We start from the raw sequence: 19,789 nt of genomic DNA on the forward strand, positions 1-19,789 counted from the left end.
AGAGGGATCTTGATCAGATGGGGAAGTGGGCTGAGGATTGGCCAATACTATTCATTACAGATAAGTGTGAGATGTTAACTTTGGAAAGTCAGACGAAGGTAGGACTTATACAGTAAATGATAAGGTCCTGAGGAGTGTTGTGGAACAGAGGCACCTAGGAGTACAAGTACACAGTTTGTTGAAAGCAGCATCACAGGTAGACAGGGTGGTGAAGAACGCTTTTAGCATGCTGGCCTTCATCAGTCAAGGCACTGAATATAGGAGTTGGGATGTTGTGTTACGGTTGTATAAGTCGCTAGTGAGGCCGCGCTTGGAGTATTGTGTGCAGTTTTGGTCACCCTATTATAACAAAGACACAGTTAAACTGGAAAGTGTGCAAAGAAGATTTACGAGGATGTTGCCAGGACTAATAGGCCTGAGTTATAGGGAGAGGTTGGCCAGGATAGGGCTTTATTCCTTGGAATGTAGGGGAATGAGGGGTGACCTTATTGAGGTGTATAAAATCATGAGGGGCATAGATAGCATGAAAGCATATAGTCTTTTTCCCCAGGAATTGGGAATTGAAAACTAGAGGGCATAGGTTTAAGGTGAAAGGGGATAGATTTAAGAAGGACCTGAGGGGCAACTTCTTCACATAAAGAGTGGTGTTTATATGGAATGGGCTGCCAGACAAAGTGGTTGAGGCAGGTACAATAGCAACATTTAAAAAACATTTGGATAGGTACATGGATGGGAGGAGCTTAGAGGGATATGGACCAAATGCAGGTAATAGGAACTAGCTGAGTGGGCACCACAGTCAGCATGGACCAGTTTGGGCCAAAGGGCCTGTGTTCATGCTCTATTACTCTCTGACTAACTGCGCAGAGACCAGTGTCCCGTCACCAAGTCACCCTTTATTTACTTGCGCACAGTATACAGGCTGTGGCCAGCCAGTTTGGAGTCAGTCCTCTGAACTGAGGAGTTTCCAAATTCCCTGTTTATACTGTTTTTTCCCAAAGCCCTTCACTACTGCCATACTGCAGCAGTCCTTGTATTCCCTGTTCATATTTTTTTTCAGAGTTATACACTTTTATTAAACTGTACAAAGATACAAAACAAAATCAAGGTGACAGTCAATGAAACAAACAAGAGTTTACATGGAAATGGGGATGGAGAAACACACCCCAAATCCCACCATGCAATCAGTCAACAACTTACAGGGAAATTGGGACAATAACCGAACCCCAAATCCCACCGTAACTCGCCATAACAAAAATCGTAAGCAAAACTACACCAGATAAATCGATACGAACAAACAACAAAAAAGCAATGCACGCAACACTGACTCCCTTGGCAAACCAGGAATTGGCCTGTCCCTGCTCACCTTCCGACCACCTCTAGGATAGCCTGCCCCTATGCAGCTTCCGGCTCTTGGCTTGGCCCTATGCACCTTCCAGCCACCTCTAGCACAGCCCGTCCCTATTCCTCACCAGGACAACAGTTTTCAGGGTGATGTACCCCACCTTCCGACGCTCAGGGCAACAGCTTTCAGGACAACCTACGTACCATCCAGCGTTCGGAACAACCTACTCACCTTCTGGCTCTCGGCAAGGCCTGCTAGACACAGGGACACGCAAAACACAGGGCGTACAAAACAATCCAAGCACAAAGGGCTGAGTCCGCGCCCGAGGGCCTGGGTTCACGCCCGAAGACAGCAAGCCCACACCTCGCAGCGTACATTCAGATACTCAGTCCATCCTGGAGGCCTGGTCCGCTTGCAGAAACACAGCAGGCTCCCAGAGGCCAGACCTACTCTCAAGGATACGGCCCACCCACAGAGGGCCTAGTCCACCAGAGGCCTAGCTCACTCACAAAGGCACAGCTGACTCATGGAGGCTCAGTCCAGACACAAAAAGATGAAAACCCGTGCAAAAGTAAAGTGCAAATATTTAAAACTGTGGTAGAAGGAGCAAGCGTTGCTGCCAAGTCATCTTTGCTTCAATTCCAAAAACAACAATACACTAGCTGTAACCAGCCTGTTTAAAAAAGCAGTTCCCCACTGAGAATTAAAACCCAGCAATAACATTGGCTATGACCCAGCCAGTCTGGAAATCCATTCTCAAAAAGTGAAAAAAAAAATCCATAGTACCACTAGTTGTGGCTAGCCAGCTCAGAGTCAGTCCCTTGAACTGAGGAGTTTCTAAATTTCCTGTTTATATATTTTTTCCAAACCACTGCCATACAGCAGCAGTGCTTGTATTCCCTGTTTATATTGGTTGGCCAAGTCTTGCTGATTGGCCCAGGTTAACAACTTCAATCAAGGATTGCATAGTCAGCAAGGTCCACCTGGTTCCAATCACTACACAGATGAAATGGGGATTGAATGGCTGAGGGGGAATCTGTTTGAGATGTACAAAGTTATAAGAGTATAGATAGGATAGATAGAAATGTTCCCTCTTAGAGGCGTCAATTATCGGGAGCATAGGTTTAAGGGAGAGGGCAGGAGGTTTAGAGGGGATTTGAGAAAATCGTTTTAACCAGAAAGCTGTGGATACCAAGAACTCTCTACATTAAAAGAGTGCTAGAGACAGAATCCTTAAGACATTCAGGAAGTGTTCAGATGAGCTTCTGAAATGCCATGGCACACAAAGCTGTGGGCCAAGTGCTGGGAATGGGATTGGAATAGATGGATGTTTGATGACCAATATGGACAAGATTGGCTGAAGGGCCTCTTCCCATGCTATAAAAACACTATCTTTCTAGGTCAAGGATAATGAAATGAAGACAAAGATTCCCAGAGATAGAGAGTCCTATGAGAGAATCAGGATTCAACTGTCTCATCATAATGTGTCTACAGCAGATGGACCACTGACTGGGTTCCTCCTCCTTGGGCAGGATCTCCATGTCAATGCAGCATCCCTCTGCCCTGATTCAGTCTGTGCCCAATGCCTCACTCCAGTGAGGCTTAACAATAACAACCTGCAGGCTTATCAGTATTAAACTCAATTCCTATCAGAGTGTAAACCTTTACTTATAAAGGAACGAGACCGTGTTTATTTAGGGTAACAGCCACCCAAAGTGTCCCATAGAAACAAAGAAAAAGATATAAAAATACAATATCTGATATCCAATCAGACCTGAAGATCAATAGTATTCAAAATAGTCAGTATTATCAAAATTCTATTTAAATATAACTGCCCAGACTTGTATTCACCTTGGGCACATATTCACCAACCTGTGAAATCTGGAAAGGGGACAAAACAGTCCTAGTGATATCTGTATTTATTCAGCAGGCTCTGTGTAACTGTGCAGAGTCAGTGCTTATTCAGGGTACAGGCCACTCATTCTCACTGTGGCCTGTTAGTTTGTTCCACTCCTACAGGTGGCGACACTTAGTCCCACCAATACCATTGGCCTACAATGAGTAGCTATGTCTTTGCAAATGAGTGTTCCACAGTTCAGGACTGCTCCACACTGGCCAGCATCTTGTTCACTGCATTCCAGTCCAGATTACCGAGGATACTGCTGGTACTATCAGATAGCTCGGAATCTGTGGCACTACCAGCCTTGGCCAAATCAGCAACCTAAGGAACAAATCATTGTGGAATTAAACTGCACGAGTACCATCTCCTCATTCCAACAGCTCAGTCCCATCAATGTTCATCCTGAAGCCAACCAGGTTCCCAGCCTCAGCCCCACTCCTTCCCATTTCTAGCTGGACCCAGTCTCATCCCCACTCATTCTCATTCCCATTCCCAGCTGGAACCAGCCTCAGCCCCGCTCCTTCCCATTCCCAGCTGGACCCAGCCTCAGCCCCACTCCTTCCCATTCCCAGCTGGACCCAGCCTCAGCCCCGCTCCTTCCCATTCCCAGCTGGACCCAGCCTCAGCCCCAAGCCCAGGCTCTCCAGTTACCTGCAGGAAAGGATCATCCTTGCGGTCCAGAATCTGACGAATCTGTTCTGGGGTGTTCCAGTGGGTCAGAGAGTCAGTGTCTGAGTTGGATTCATCTTCTGCTGAATGTGAAGTTTGGAAGGAAGGCCTGAGTGAGAACTGATGACAGTCTAGAGAAGGAATGCAGCCAATCATCATCAATACACAGGGACCACCACAATATCATGCTGGCTGTCTCTGGCCCCTGGGGAGGCTCAGTGTCTCGCTTGTCCCTGGGTATGCCCATAATCCCCTGACTTGGGCCACAACCCTCCCTGACTCATGAAAAAGCAACTTTAAGGGGTGCAGATGGGAAGGCAGTGGAAAGTTGTTTCCTTGCATAAAAGAGTAAATTGCATTGAATTCAACATTTCTTAACATGGTTTGCACTTCCTTTTGAGAACAGAAATCCAAACAGGCCACTTTCAGTGCTGAGGTTCATGTTGCAGCACTAATGGTTACTAATGGTCCAACATTGGAGATCATCCAGGCACTGATGACCTTTATCTTGTATCGAAACAGGAAGAGAGTGGAATAAGACAATGATCCTGTCAAGGAGTTTTGTTTCGAGCAGTTTCTGAGGAGTCACTGAGTTGTTAATGATACGGTGGAGACCAGTGATTCCCACTGCCTCCACCCGATCCTAGTAATCTTGCAGGTTTATCTCCCTCAAGTGCCTGTCCAATTTCCTTTTCAATTCATTGACTGTTTCAGCTTCCACCTCCCAAACCCCCAACCCTGTGGGCACAGAGCTCCAGGCTACGGAAAAACGGTTTTGCTCCGCATCTCTCATCTAAAACTGTAAACTTGTGAGCATCCCCTCTGCCCTTTTAGGACTCTCAGCCAATAAGAAGTGACTTTCCTTGTCTCCCATACCCAAATCTATCAGAATCCTTTCCACCTCGATCAGATCCCCATCTCGATCTCCTTCACTCTGAGGACACCAGCCCCAGCTTCTCCATTGTAACCATTTCATTCCTGGAACCATTCCAGTAAATCTCATCTGTAGCCCCTTAAGGTTTCGGCCATCCTTCCTGAAATGTGGGAACCAGAACGGAACACAATACTGAAGGTGGAGCCTAACCAGAGCCTTGTAAAGGTTCAGCACCACCTCTCTGTATTCAATCCCAGTGTTTCTGGGAGCAGAGATTTGACACTCAAAGATCGATGCACATGTACCCAGAGTTCCTTCAGCTTTTAGAATGGTGCCATGAAGTCAATACTGCCCCTTCTCATTCCTTTAGTCTAAATAGAATCACCATTCCTTTAGTCTAAATGGAAAAACCTCTCTGCATTAAATTCCAACTGCCACTTGTCTGCACATTGTTAAGCAAAGCTATGAAAGGATATGGGCCAAAGGCAGGTATATGGAGTTAGGCCACAGATCAGCCATGAATGGTGAAACAAGCTTGAGGGGCTGAATGGTCTCCTCCCGTTCCTGTGTTCCACGTTCCGCTCTCCCATTAATGTCTGGCAATTTGTAACCCTGTCAGTATCTGCCACTCCTCTAAATTGATATCATTGGCAAACATGGGGAGATGGTGGCATTTTATTTATTGGTTCATGGGACATAGGTGTAACTACTAACTTGTTGGAAATGTGGGAAGTGCAGTATTTGAAGATTTTGGCTGCTGCTTTATAATGTTTTCAAGCTTTTTTTTGTTTCGGTTATCTCTTAGAATTCCTAACCACTAGGATGTAATTAGAATAGTGCCAAGGTATCTCACTAAATAAATTATCCAGAGCACCAGGCTACTGTTCTGGGACACACCCTGGCAACCATGCCCACTTCCCTTAAAAAAATGACAAAGAAAACCCAACATTTTCCATTTGGGCACTTTACAGCTGTTGGGACTCAACATTGAGTTCAAAAACTTCTGGACATGATCAATGCTGTCCATATTGCTAAGGAAATGCAGGGTAAGCAATGTCTGGGATTCTTAGTTCTGCTTATAGCAGAGCTGACCTACATTCTGCTATTAACACCTACTATGGATCAAAGTCACTTCTCTACAATCATTAGCACTTCTCTTGTATTTTGTTTGGTGAGACCTGTGCTTCCTAACCTTCCTTTTTGCTCCACTAGCTCCTTTCTCTACAGGATAAAACCTCTCCCTTCAATGACAAAGTCATCATATTGGACTTGAAATGTTAACTCTGTTTCTCTATCCTTACAGATGCTGCTAGATCTGCTAAATTTCTCTAGCACTTTCTGTTTTGGTATTACAGCAGGAAGGGGCTGGTATGAATGACTGATCTCACTCAGTGAGGTACTGAGCTTTCACATTGCAGTAATGGACCCTCTCTGACACTGCCAGGTTTGAGGGATTATGAGATACTTACCAGGCCTGGCATGCTTGTGTTTGCTGACTCCACAGTCTGTCGGCCTGGTACCCGGGCAAGGTCTCCTCTGGGCTGTTGGTCTCAAGGCTCCTAAACCAAAACAACAGTGGGATCAGATTATTTACTACAGACTGCACAAGGACATCAGTGTGGATCAGCTGGACCCTGTAAATTCTTAATGTGACAGACATTCAGGCTGATATTCAGTAAGTTAGAGATAAAAAAAAACTGCAGATGCTAGAATCCAAGGCAGACAAACAGGAGGCTGGAAGAACACAGCAGGCCAGGCAGCATCAAGAGGAAAGGAGCTGGTGGTGATAGGTGGACACTGGTGGTAAGTACGACCTGGTTGGTCGATGGGAAGGACGAATACTTAATAAGTAACTGTACTGCTCACACAGATGTTTATGCAGTGACTGATTTCACCCCCTCACTCCCTCTGGGAGTTGAGCAGTGACTGACCCCTTCCCCCAAGTGGGGTGGGGAATGGTGGTGGATGTGGTGAGAGTAGTGACTGACGTACCTGATGGCCCCCCTCGTCCAGGTGATGCAGACACAGAACGGCATCGAGTTGCAATCGAGTAGGTTTGAGAAAAACTGCGCTCCGCCCGACTGGCTGAGAGACTGCGAGATGCTGCACACCTCCTGGAAAACAACAGAGTGAGAGGGTGAACTTCAAACACACTCACACTGACCCACTCACTAACTTACAGGCAGACACACAGACAGGCAGACACACAGACAGGCAGACACCGACTGCAGAAACATTATCTGAGTCATGCCAAGCCCTGAGAACAGCAATGTTTCTGTCAGGGACAGGAGTATATTGGTTCATATCCTGCATGGTGATAGCTGCCCTTCACTCTGTAGAAGGGCTTAAAGGGATGGGGTGATTTAGCTTCGGGATGCTTTTGAGGAAAAGGGTAGATGGATTTCCTCACTTCACAATATGGCCAAGTCTGACTGGGAGCTTGTCTTTCCTCCATTAAATCCCTGTTGGTGGAGTCCCTCCTTTACTTACCCTCTTTGTGTGCTGCTCGGCCGAGACCGAGTGCTTCGAGCTGACTTTAGTGGCCTTTCCCTCAGAGCTCGTGGACGAGTCGCTGGAAGCTGAATGGTGTCACACAACATCTCGTTCATCAAGCTGAGTGCTGCCTGTGTTCGCTGTTCATGGTTCACAGCCAGAGTTACCCTGGAGAGAAATGGAGAAATAACTTCTCAGCAAGAGTGAAGTCCATAGAGAACCCCGGGAACACACAAACCTGAACGTTACCAAGACACACCCTTAACATAACATTTACAGAGACAGGGCTGTGAGGGGAAGGTGATGCTGCACAGGACAAACAGTTCATTCAAAAACACCAAGAGTTACTGATACACACAATGAATTATACAGAGCCAGTGATATGAGTCAGAGATATTTGTCCAGACCCAGGGATACAAAACAGAAGTGTCCCCTCCAGTGGTCCCCAGCATTACAGATACCGGTCTGCAGCCAATCTGATTTACTCCATGTGATATCAAGAAATGGTTGGAGACACTGAATACTGCAAAGACAATGGGCCCTAACAACATTATGGAAATAGTAGTGAAGGCTTGTTCTCCAGAACTTGCCGCTCCCCTGGCCAAGCTGTTCCAGCACAGTTACAACACTGGCATCTACCCGATAACACGGAAAATAGCCCAGGAATGTCCTGCACATAAAAAGCAGGACAGATCCAACCCGGCCAATTACCGCCCCATCAGTCTCCTCTCGATCATCAGTAAAGCGATGGAAGGTGTCAGTAACAGAGCTATCAAGCAGAACCTGCTCAGCAATAATCTGCTCAGTGACGCCCAGTTTGAGTTCCATAGAAGAAACATAGAAGATAGGAGAATGAGGAGGCCATTCGGCCCTTCAAGCCTGCTCTGCCATTCATCATGATCATGGCTGATCATCCAACTCAATAGCCTCATCCTGCTTTCTCCCCATAACCTTTGATCCCATTCGCCCCCAAGTGCTATATCTAGTAGCCTCTTGATTACATTCAATGTTTTGGCATCAACTGCTTCCTGTGGTAATAAATCCCACAGGCTCACCACTCTCTGGGTGAAGAAATGTTTCCTCATCTCCATCCTAAATCATCTACCCCAAATCCTCAGACTGTGACCCCTGGTTCTGGACACACCCACCATCGGGAACATCCTCCCTGCATCTACCCTGTCCAGTCCTGTTAGAATTTTATACGTCTCTGTGAGATCCCCCCTCATTTATCTGAACTCTAGCGAAAACAATCCCAACCGAGTCAATCTCTTCTCATATGTCAGACCCACAATCCCCGGAATCAGCCTGGTAAACCTTCGCTGCACTCCCTTGAGAGCAAGAGCATCCTTCCTCAGAAAAGGAGACCAAAACTGCACACAGTATTCCAGGTGTGGTCTCACCAAGGCCCAGTATAACTGCGACAACACGTTCCTGCGACTGTACTCAAAACCACTCGCAATGAAGACCGACATCCCAGTTACCTCCTTTACCACCTGCTGCACCTGCATTCTTACCTTCAGCAACTGGTGCACAAGGACACCCAGGTCCCACTGCACACTCCCTTCTCCGAATTTACAGCCATTCAGGTAGTAATCTGCCTTTTTGTTTTTGCTTCCAAAGTGAATAACCTCACATTTATCCAAATTATACTGCATCTGCCATTGATTTGCCCGCTCACCCAATATGTCCAGATCATGCTGAAGGATCTCTGCATCCTTGTCACAGTTCACCCTCCCACCCAACAGGGTATCACCTGCAAACTTGGAGATAGTACATTTTGTTCCCTCATCCAAATCCTTAATATATATTGTGAATAGCTGGGGTCCCAGCACCGATCCCCGTGGGACCCCACTAGTTCCTGCCAACTAATGTGTAAAGGACCCATTAGTTCCTACTCTTTGTTTTCTCTCTGCCAACCAGTTTCCTATCCATCTCAATACGCTTCCCCCAATCCCATGCGCTTTAATCTTGCACATTAATCTCTTATATGAAACTTTGTCAAACGCTTTCTGAAAGTCCAAATATACAACATCGACCAACTTCCCAATATCAACTCTACTAGTTACATCTTCATAGAATTCCAACAGACGTGTCAATCCCCTTCATAGATCCATGCTGATTCTGTGTGATCCTGCTGCGGCTTTCTAAATGCTTTGCTGTAAAATCCTTGATTCCAGAATTCTGCCAGGGCCACTCAGCTCCTGACCTCATTACAGCCTTGGCTCAAACTTCGACAAAAGAACTAATTGCAGAAGGGAGGTGAGAGTGACAGCCCTTGACATCAAGGCTGCATTCGACCGAGTGTGGCATCAAGGAGCCCTGGCAAAACTGGAACCAATGGGTATCAGGGGGCAAACGCTCCGGTGGTTGGAGTCACACCTGACACATAGGAAGATAGTTATTGAAGGTGAGTCATCTCAGCTCCAGGACATCTCTGCAGGAGTTCCTCAGGGTAGTGTCCTCAGCCCAACCATCTTCAGCTGCTTTACCAATGACCTTCCCCCTATCATAAGGTCAGAAGTGGGGATGTTTGCTGATGATTGTACAACCTTCAGCAACTTTAGATATTGAAGAAGTCCATGTCCAAATGCAACAAAATCTGGACAATATCCAGGCTTGGGCTGACAAGTAGCAAGTAACATTAATGCGTCACAAATGCCAGTCAATGACCATCTCAAATAAGGGACATTCTAACCACCGCCCCTTGACATTCAATGGTATTACCATCAGTGAATCCCCCACTATCAACATCCTGGGGTTTACTTTGAATAGAAACTCAGCTTGACTCACTGTACAAGCACAGTGGCTACCATAGCAGGTCAGAGGCTAAGAATACTACAGCGAGTAAATCACCTCCTGACTCCCCAACGCCTGGTAACCATTTATAAGTCACTAGTCAGGAGGGTGATGGAATACTCCCCACTTTCCAAGATGGGTGCAGCTCCAACAACCTGCTCAAGAAGCCTGACACCTTCCAGACAAAGCAACCCACTTGATTGAACAAAGAAACAAAAGAACAAAGAAAATTACAGCACAGGAACAGGCCTTTCGGCCCTCCAAGCCTGTGCCAATCCAGATCCTCTATCTAAACCTGTCGCCTATTTTCCAAGGATCTGTATCCCTCTGCTCCCTGCCCATTCATGTATCTGTCTAGATACATCTTAAATGACGCTATCGTGCCCGCCTCTACCACCTCCGCTGGCAACGCGTTCCAGGCACCCACCACCTGCACATCCACAAGCATCCACTTCCTCCAGCCCTGACACTCAGTAGCAGCAGTGTATACTATCTACAAGTTGCATGGCAGAAACTTACCAAAGATCCTTACCTTCATTGGTGAAGGCATTGAGCATGGAAGTTGGCAGGTCATGTTGCAGTTGTATAAAACATTAGTTAGGCCATTTGGAGTACTGTGTGCAATTCTGGTCACCCAACTATAGGAAGGATGTGGATGCTTTGGAGAGGATGCAGAAGAGATTTACCAGGATGTTGCCTGGATTGGAGTGTATTAGCCAGAAGGAGAGGTTGGACAAACTGGGATTGCTTTCACTAGAGCAATGGAGGCTGAGTGGTGACCTCATAGAAGTGTATAAAATTCTGAGAGACATGGCTTGGGTGGATAGTCAGAGTCTTTTACCCAGGCGAATATGTCAAATACTAAGGGGCAATATTTAGGGTGATGGGGGGGGATGGGGTGAAGTTTAAAGGAGATGTGGGTGGCAGGTCAAGTTTTTTTACATGGAGGTGCCTGGAACATGCTGCCAGGGAAAGTGGTAGAAGCAGATATGATAGCAATGTTTAAGAGGCATCTAGACAGATACATGAACAGTCAGGAAATAGAGGGATACGAACCGTATGAATGGCATCATAGTCGGCACACACATGGCGGGCTGAAAGGCTGTTCCTGTGCTGCACTATTTTGTGTTCTAACCTTAGACAGCACCTTCCAAACCCACAACCACTTCCATCTAGAAGGACAAGGGCAGCAGATACATCGAAACCCCAACACCTGCACGTTCCCCTCACAATCCTGACTTGGTAATATATCGCCATTCCTTCCATGTTCCTGGGTCAAATTCCTGAAATTCTCTCTCTAACAACATTGTAGGTCAACCTACAGCACATGAACTGCAGCAGTTCAAGAAGGCAGCCCACCACTACCTTCTCAAAGGTAATTAGAGACGGGCAATAAATTTTGGACCAGTGATGCCCACATCCCACAAATGATTAAGAAAAAAAGCCCAATAACTGCAGGCCTGTCAGTTTAACTTTGGTGGTGATGAAACATTAAGAAACAATAATTGGGACAAAATTAAAGTGATTTGGGCAAATTTTGGTTTAGTAAAGAAAGCCAGCATGGAATTCCCAAAATCTACCTCATTTTTGATGACGGTAATGCTGTTGATGTGGCATACACGGACTTCCAGAAAATGGCATAGTGCCACTACAGGATTTGTGAGAAAATTTATAACTCATGGAATAAAATGGACAGTCGCAATGTGGATTCAAAATTGGTTGATAATCTGGAAACAGAGAGTCATGGTCAAGGGCACTTCTCGTGCTGAAGGAACATTCACAGTCCAGTTCCCCAGGGGTCTGTGCAGGGACAGTCTCATTTCCTGACCCTGGTGTACTGGGCACAATTTTGATGATTACAAATCTTAAAGCATTGTAAGCTGTGAGGAGGACAATGTAGAACTTTGAAAGGCTGTGGACAAGTTGAAGTAGTAGGGAGATAGCTGGCATATGAAGTTCAGAGTGAAGAAATATGAAGTGGTTCATTTTTGTACAAAGAACATGTACAGACAATATAAACTAAAGGGCACAACTCTAAAGGTCTGTAGAAGCAGACGAACTTTGATGCAAAAGCCATTGAAGGTGGCAGGACAGCTGAAGAGAGCAGTTGATAAAGCAAACAGTGGGCTAGACTTTCCTACCAGGGACACAGAGTACAAGAACAAGGAGGTGATACTAAACATGTACAAGTACGAGTTTTGTTGCAGGTTTCCAGGTCTTGGTGCCGCACATTAGGAGGCATTTGAATGCATTGTAGAGAGCGCAAAAGAGGTTTCCAAGAATGGTTCCTAGAAACAGGAATGTGAACCTATGAAGGAAGAGTAGAGACGGTCTGGGATGTACTGTCTGAGAGTGTGGGGGAGGCAGGTTCACTTGAGTGCTTAGGGTCTGGGATGTACTGTCTGAGAGTGTGGGGGAGGCAGGTTCACTCGAGTGGTTAAGGTCTGGGATGTACTGTCTGAGAGTGTGGGGGAGGCAGGTTCACTCGAGTGGTTAAGGTCTGGAATGTACTGTCTGAGAGTGTGGGGGAGGCAGGTTCACTCGAGTGGTTAGGGTCTGGAATGTACTGTCTGAGAGTGTGGGGGGAGGCAGGTTCACTCGAGTGGTTAGGGTCTGGAATGTACTGTCTGAGAGTGTGGGGGGAGGCAGGTTCACTCGAGTTAGGGTCTGGAATGTACTGGCTGAGAGTGTGGTATGACGTTGAATCAAGGCTTTCAAAAGGAAATTGGACCGGTATTTGATGTGAAGCTGAGTTACATGGAAAGTCAATCGGCAAACTGCACATAGATTTGGAAGAGTTTATTATTCATGATGAGTTGCACTTTCTGCTTGCAACACAGATAATGAATTGGTCAGTCTCGGAGTTACAATATACAGGGAGAATCAGTGAATCTCAAAGTTATGAAAAACAATGAATCAATAAGTCTCAAGGTTACGATACACATGGTGAATCAGTCAGTCTCCCAAGTGGAGGTGGGCACAATGTTAAATAATTACCTCTTCTTTACTGCAGTCTGCTTCTGGTGTTCTTTAATTTCTTTGTTTGTGACTTTCTTCTGCGATGAAAATAAAAATGGTCAGTGGAATCAACTAACAACTGACATTGGAAGAGTTCTCTGCTCCTGGTTGTCGACATGCACAGTGCAACAGGAAAGAAGCCTGTTTCTCACCTGCTTGTCCTTGGCATGGTATGGTGATCGCTCCTTACTCTTCAGATCTTCTCTATATTGTCGATATGTTGCAAACCTCTGCTGTCTCTTGTGTTTCATCCATTCCTGAATCTCCTTCTGTTCCTGCACACTTCTTTTTGGAGGCTTAGAATACCTGCTGATTCCCAAAACAAAGGATAAGTGAGTGCGTGCATGGAAACGTGGAGAAGCAGGAAGTGGGTATACCAACAGTCATGTTGCCTCAACACCACCCCCATCAAACACTCCCAGCACAGGGACAACCTGGGGTTAGATACAAGTAAAGCTCCCTCTACAGTGTCCCATCAAACATTCCCAGATGTGGCCTACCTGATATAGTATCATTAATACAGAATTGCAGAATCCCTACAGTGTGGAAGCAGGTCATTTAGCCCATCGAGTTCACAGTGATCCTCCGAAAAGCATCCCACCCAGATCCATCCTGGTACCCTATCCCGTGGGTAATCCACCTAGCTTGCACACCCCTGGACACTATGGGCAATTTACATGGTCAATCCACCCAACCTGCACATCTTTGGACTGTGGAAGGAAACCGCAGCACCCAGAGGAAACCCACACAGTCACAGGGTGAAATTGAACCCAGGTCCCTGTTGCTGTGAGGCAGCAGTGCTAACCATTGAGCCACCATGCTGTCTTTTTGAACTGGAATGATCTGTTTTACAGCTCATATTCTCATTCGCCGGTGAATGTGGCTGGCTGCGGGGAGGGACATGTCAAAAGCAGCGTCATTGGCAATCCATACCTTGAGAGTTTCTCAATTTGTTGTTGAGACAGGCCCAGGCTTTTCATTGACAATTTTCCCTCATTGAACAAGTCAGCTACGATGTCACTAACCCCACTGAGTCCACTGAGGTGAAGTTGATCATCCCGGGAGCTGGAAATACAAAATAGGAGACATTAGTGTGCCAAGCAGGGAGAGGGCTGAACCTCACTCTCATTACAGCACAGCTGCCGGCCCCCTTCCCAAACAGCAGCCAAGGAAAATATAAAGCACAAACAGCATGAACAGTGCAAACATGACCCGTAGCAATCCAGGGATAACCCATGACCTGTGTCAGCCCAAATTAAATCAAGGACCCTATCTGTCTGGGAATATTGCATTGACCCTAACTGTCTGGGAATTATGCACAGTTCCATATTGGTCTGGGAATAAGTAGAGACCCTGTTGGTCTGTGAATAACATATGCCCTTGTCGGTATATAATGTTACACTGACCTTGCTGTTTCTCTGCTCAGTTGGTTACGAGCTGTGGAAAGATGCATAAACACATGAGAAACTGACTCTAATGAACTAAAAAGACTTTGAAATAAAATTCATTACATTTCAGGCTGTGTCTCTCAGACTGCGCTCAGACACTCTTTCTGTCCTTGTCAGGAATGGGTTACACAGCTGCCATCAGTGGGGAAATCCCCAGACTGGGTTTGGAAGCTCACTGTCCTCAATTTAACCCAGGACTCCCTCTAATAGTTCAATACAGTGTGGCACATATTTAATACAGATTAACAAGGTGAGGGTTTGTAATCAAGAAGGCTAATGGGATCATAGAATCCCTCCAGTGTGGATGCAAGCCATTCGGCCCATTGAGTCCACACTTACCTTCCGAACAGCATTCCCCATCCAATCCCTGTAACCCTGCATTTCCCATGGCTAACCAACTGAGCCTGCACACCCCTGGACACTATGGACAATTTAGCATGGCCAATCCACCTAACCTGCACATCTTTGGACAGTGGGAGGAAACCAGGGCACCTGGAGGATACCCACGCAGACATGGGGAGAATGTGGGGGGATGTTATCCTTTATTAAAATAGGAATTGAACATAAAAGAATGTGATGTGTTTTAGTTCTACAGGCAATAATGAGTCCAATACTGAGTGCAGTATGAGTCCCTTTATTTAAAGGAGGATGTAAATGCATTGGAGGGAGTTCAGAAGAAGCTTACTAGATTGACATCTGTGATTAGTGGGCTATCTAATGGGGAAAAGTTGGACAGATTGAGCTTGTTTAGAAGAATGAGCAGTGCCTTGATTGAAGTGTATAAGATCCTGAATGGCCTTCTCAAGATGGTTGTGAGAAGGATGTTTCCTCTCGAGGGTCACTCCAGAACTACAGGGCACTGTTTTAAAATCAGGGCTTACCCTTTTAGGAGAGTGGATGTAAACAACACTTTTTTTTAAACTTTTCTTTAGTTTGGAATGTGGATCAACATAGGAAGTTGACTGCTTCAAACTAAGGAGACTGTGGAAGGAGATGTTGTAATTTTAAAACAAAGTTGCAAGAACAAATTGGGAGTTCTATTTACACAGTTGTTTTATTCAAGCAGTGGGGGAGGATGGTGGAGACACATTGGTACTATGGCGGTGTATTCAAGGCAGCTTTACCCACAGACAAGCTGTTGATTGGTTTTTCAATAAGGATCAGTTGTGTGGGTCAGGAGTACTCAGCATGACAAGAACTCTCTGATTGGCTCCTAGGTAGGTGGGCAGCCTGTGTAGGAACAATACAGTAGCAGAATGGCCCCAGACTCTACACAGACAGCATCACACTCTCTCCCCACAGAGAAGTAATGAAGAATTAGCAGACAGCTAATGATTCTCATTCATCATTTGACTCTGAACTGCTGCCTCCAACCAGTGACTGAGAAACTGAACTTCTAGTGAATCATCTCAGGCCCCTGTCTGCAGAGAAGGACTGAAAGAACTTGGAACAAAGATTATCAGAGATCAGAAGAACCGGAAAGAAAAGGGACAATACAAATGAATACCCCATTGAACTGTGTTTCCCCAATATATTTTTCTCCACCCATAATATTAATGTTTTTTTTCTGTTTGTGTACATCTGCATCGATATGTTGGGGTTTAAGAAGGAAAAGAAGAAGTCAGAATTACAAATTCATGGTTTTCACGACAGTAAAACAGATGTTTTTATTAGGTTGTAATAAATAATAGTTTCTTGTTGAGTATAGAAATCTGGTCAGTATTTTCTATTAACCTGAGCTTCTCAGACAGCAAAATCGAGCACTTTCAGTAATTTAGTTAAAAGTTTAACTTTAGTGATGATCCCAGTGTAAAGACTGTCTCTCTATTTCTCTGTATTTTTGATTGTGGACTGAAATGAGAAAAGAACTGTTTTAAAAACTGAGGAATTCAGAAAGGATGGCTGTACTTTTATAAAACAAATACCCTGGCCCTCATTGTAAGTGCTGTTTACACAGCTGCTTGGTCAAGCCGTGGCAAGAGGTTTCTGTAGATGAGCTGGAGCCAGGGTCTGGGTATGAAGCTAGATTCAGCCAGTAACAAGTAGCTGATTGGTCTGTAGAGTGGTGATGAGTTGTTGATGACAAAACATTGCTACTTTTTTTATTCATTAACGGGATAAGGGCATCACTGGCTAGGCAAAATCTAATTACAGCGATAATACAACTAGGCCATTGCCTCCCCTACTTGGCAAAGTGTATTGATACTCGAGGCCTGCTACTCCCGGTGTCACTCCTCACTGAGGTAATACGCTGGAAGTCAATCCCTGCTTTTCCCGGAATTATCACAAAAGTTAAAAGATTTTATTAATGTAAACTCCTATGTCACTGTCTTTCAGACTCAGGTAAAGAGAAAGCACTAACCATGTTTCCGTGCTAAACAAGAATTACTATTTACTACAAATAAATAGTCTAGCTACATGTAAACAATAATGAACCATCGACACATAACTCTACTAGTTAAAACTCTAATCTCCTCATAAACTCCCCCTCTAAACACACACAAACAGACACAAAACACACACAGAAGAAACATTTTTGTAGAGGTGAAGGGACAAACCACGGGGTTCACTGAGAAGATTATCCTTCTTGTTAGGACTCACTGCTTCTCAATCTCTCTTTTCCAACTACGTTCACTTGATTGCAGGAGGAACAGAGCAACTAGTTCACAGATTACAAAGTCACTTAGATACTCTGGTTTAAAAGCCCAGTTAGAATAACTGGTAAGGGGAATATAAACTGGCTTTCTTCAGGCTTCAGGTTTTTTTTTACTGCACACAGAGATGGAAAAATCATGCCCCTTCTTCATTCTGAAGATTTCTGACCATTTTGTTTACAGCCACAAGCTGTTCCTCTGCCTGGGAGCCAATCACATCATTGCTGTAAATGGAGGAGGTGATGGCCTAGGGGTATTGTCAATGGACTGTTAACCTAAAGACCCAGATAACGTTCTAGGGACCTGGGTTCAAATCCCGCTATAGCAGACGGTGGAATTTGAATTCAATGAAATATCTGGAATTAAGAATCTAATGATGACCGTGAATCTATTGTTGATTGTTGGAAAAGCCCATCTGGTTCATTGTCCTTTAAGGAAGGAATCTGCTATCCTTACCTGGTTTGACCTACATGTGACTCCAGACCCACAGCAATGTGGTTGACTCTTAACTGCCCTCTGGGCAATTAGGGATGGACAATAAATGCTGCCTAGCCAGCAATGCCCTCATCCCGCAAATGAATTAAAAACAAAAGTAGGTCACACTTAGGAGAAATGCTTTGTCCAAGGTTTTGTCTGCCTCAGAAGGCAGTGGAGGTATGGTCTGTTTTGATTTTGTATTTTGCTATGTAATGTTCCCCAGAGCCTGTGACTGGTTTGATGCAGATTAAAAGGGCTGAGAGTTTATGATTCACGAGAACCCCAATGTGAGTATGACTCAACTGCAAACATTCAGTCAGCGGCTGGATTCCCCATTCACTGCCTGTGCCCGGCTCACACCCAGCCCCTCACTGCTACACCCAGTTCACACTCACTACCTGTCAATGCCCTGCCTGCACCCCTCTTTCTGACAGAGTGCCCATCTACTGAGAACAAGCAGCAGTAGCTACCGGGAGACAGATGCAAGTCCTTGACAGCGAGAGGTGGTGTGTGCCAGTGCCGGTCTGGGCTCATGGATGATCTAGCAGAAGTCTGTGCCTTTGGATAACACTGCTCCTGAGCTCTGTCATCAGTGCCAGGTCGAGGAGAGAGACAATGCCAGTCTGCACACACACGAGATCCTACGGCAGCCCTCACACATCGCTCCTGAGCTCTGTCCTTCTGCAGATCTGCACCTACATTAAAGGCAAAGACAGAAGGAGATATCAGTATAAGATAACACAGTGAGGAGCTGGATGAACACAGCAGGCCAGGCAGCATCAGAGAAGCAGGAAAGCTGACATTTTGGGTCGGGTCCCTTCTTCAGAAAAATATATCAGTACATTGGGAAGGCAGTTGAGAATAGGCTAGAGACGGAGCAGTGGCCTATGGATCCAGGGCAAAGCCCTGAGGAGAGAATGTTTGGCATGAATTTCCTGGAAACATTTTGTTTGATTGTAATCAGGAGGGCTAGGGGCCTAAGTTGAAATTTATTGCTCATTCTTAATTGCTGTTGGGAAGGTGGTACTGAGCTGTCTTCTTAAACCAGTGCAGTTCCTGAGGTTCTGGACACCACTGTGCTGTTAGGGAGGGAGTTTCATTCCAAGTCAGGATGGTGAATGAGGAAAGTGAGGGAATCATAGAATACAGAAGAGCCCATAAAATTTTAACCACTAAAACTATATCACTGCATACACAAGTCTCATTATCTAGCACCAGGCCCATTGCCTTGAATGTTATGATATTTCAAGTGCTCGTCCAAGTAATTTTTTTAAAGTTTATGAGGTTTCCCACCTCAGCTCCCCTCCCAGGCACAGCATTCCACATCCCCACCACCTTCCAGGTGAAAAGAATTTTCCTCAAATCCATGATAAACCTCCTGTTTTTCACTTTATTGTGCCGAAAAAAAACCGTGGAAATCAGAAACAAAAACAAAAATTGCTGGAAAAGCTCAGCAGGTCCAGCAGCATCTTTGGAGACAAATCAGAGTTAATGTTCCGGGTTCAGTGACCAAAACATTAACTCTGATTTCTCTCCACAGATGTTGCCAGACCTGCTGAGTTTTTCCAGCAATTTCTGTTTCCATATGTTATTATGTCCCCCTTGTTATTGACTCTGTGACGAAGCGAAACAGTTCTTTCTATCACCCACCCCGCCCCGACTTCCTTATCCACCCATAATCTTTTCCACCTCTATCAGATGCCTCTATCAGATGCTCCTTAACCTTCTCTGCTCTAAAGAAAACAACCTGAGCTTATCCAGCCCCTCTCCATCGCTATCCTGATCCATCCCAGGCAACATCCTGGTGAATCTCCCTCTGCACCCCCTCCAGTGTATTCACATCCTTCCTATAGTGTGGTGACCAGAATTGCACACAGTGCTCCAGCTGGGGCCTAACCAAAGTCCTGTACATCTCCACATAACCTCCCTGCTCTTATAATCTATGCCATGACTGATTAAAGGCTGGTGTCCCTATGCCATTTTAACGACCCTATTAACCCATCCTGCCACCTTCAGGGATCCGTAGACAAACACCCCAAGATCTGTCTGTTCCTCTGAGCTTCCTTGTGTCCTGCCATTCATTGATGACTCCCTTGTCTTGTTCCTTCTTCCATTTGT

The 19,789-nt window shown here is 45.5% G+C and overlaps 1 protein-coding gene across 1 annotated transcript in view; it reads right to left on the reverse strand.

The window, feature by feature from the left end:
• Positions 1-1,004: 1,004 nt before the first annotated feature.
• Positions 1,005-19,789, reverse strand: part of cplane1 (ciliogenesis and planar polarity effector 1) — a 196,667-nt gene continuing 177,882 nt past the window's right edge. Inside the window, exons 31-40 of the mRNA XM_048594260.1 lie at positions 18,142-18,366; positions 14,499-14,529; positions 14,026-14,157; positions 13,245-13,398; positions 13,072-13,130; positions 7,276-7,446; positions 6,778-6,899; positions 6,255-6,344; positions 3,894-4,042; positions 1,005-3,563 (exon numbers count right to left, since the gene is read on the reverse strand). Coding sequence (XP_048450217.1) covers positions 3,438-3,563; positions 3,894-4,042; positions 6,255-6,344; positions 6,778-6,899; positions 7,276-7,446; positions 13,072-13,130; positions 13,245-13,398; positions 14,026-14,157; positions 14,499-14,529; positions 18,142-18,366 — 1,259 coding nt within the window. The 3' untranslated portion in view covers positions 1,005-3,437. The remainder of the gene's footprint in view (positions 3,564-3,893; positions 4,043-6,254; positions 6,345-6,777; positions 6,900-7,275; positions 7,447-13,071; positions 13,131-13,244; positions 13,399-14,025; positions 14,158-14,498; positions 14,530-18,141; positions 18,367-19,789) is intronic.

Source organism: Rhincodon typus, chromosome 3 (genome assembly GCF_021869965.1).
Source record: "Rhincodon typus isolate 14 chromosome 3, sRhiTyp1.1, whole genome shotgun sequence".
NCBI lineage: Eukaryota > Metazoa > Chordata > Chondrichthyes > Orectolobiformes > Rhincodontidae > Rhincodon > Rhincodon typus.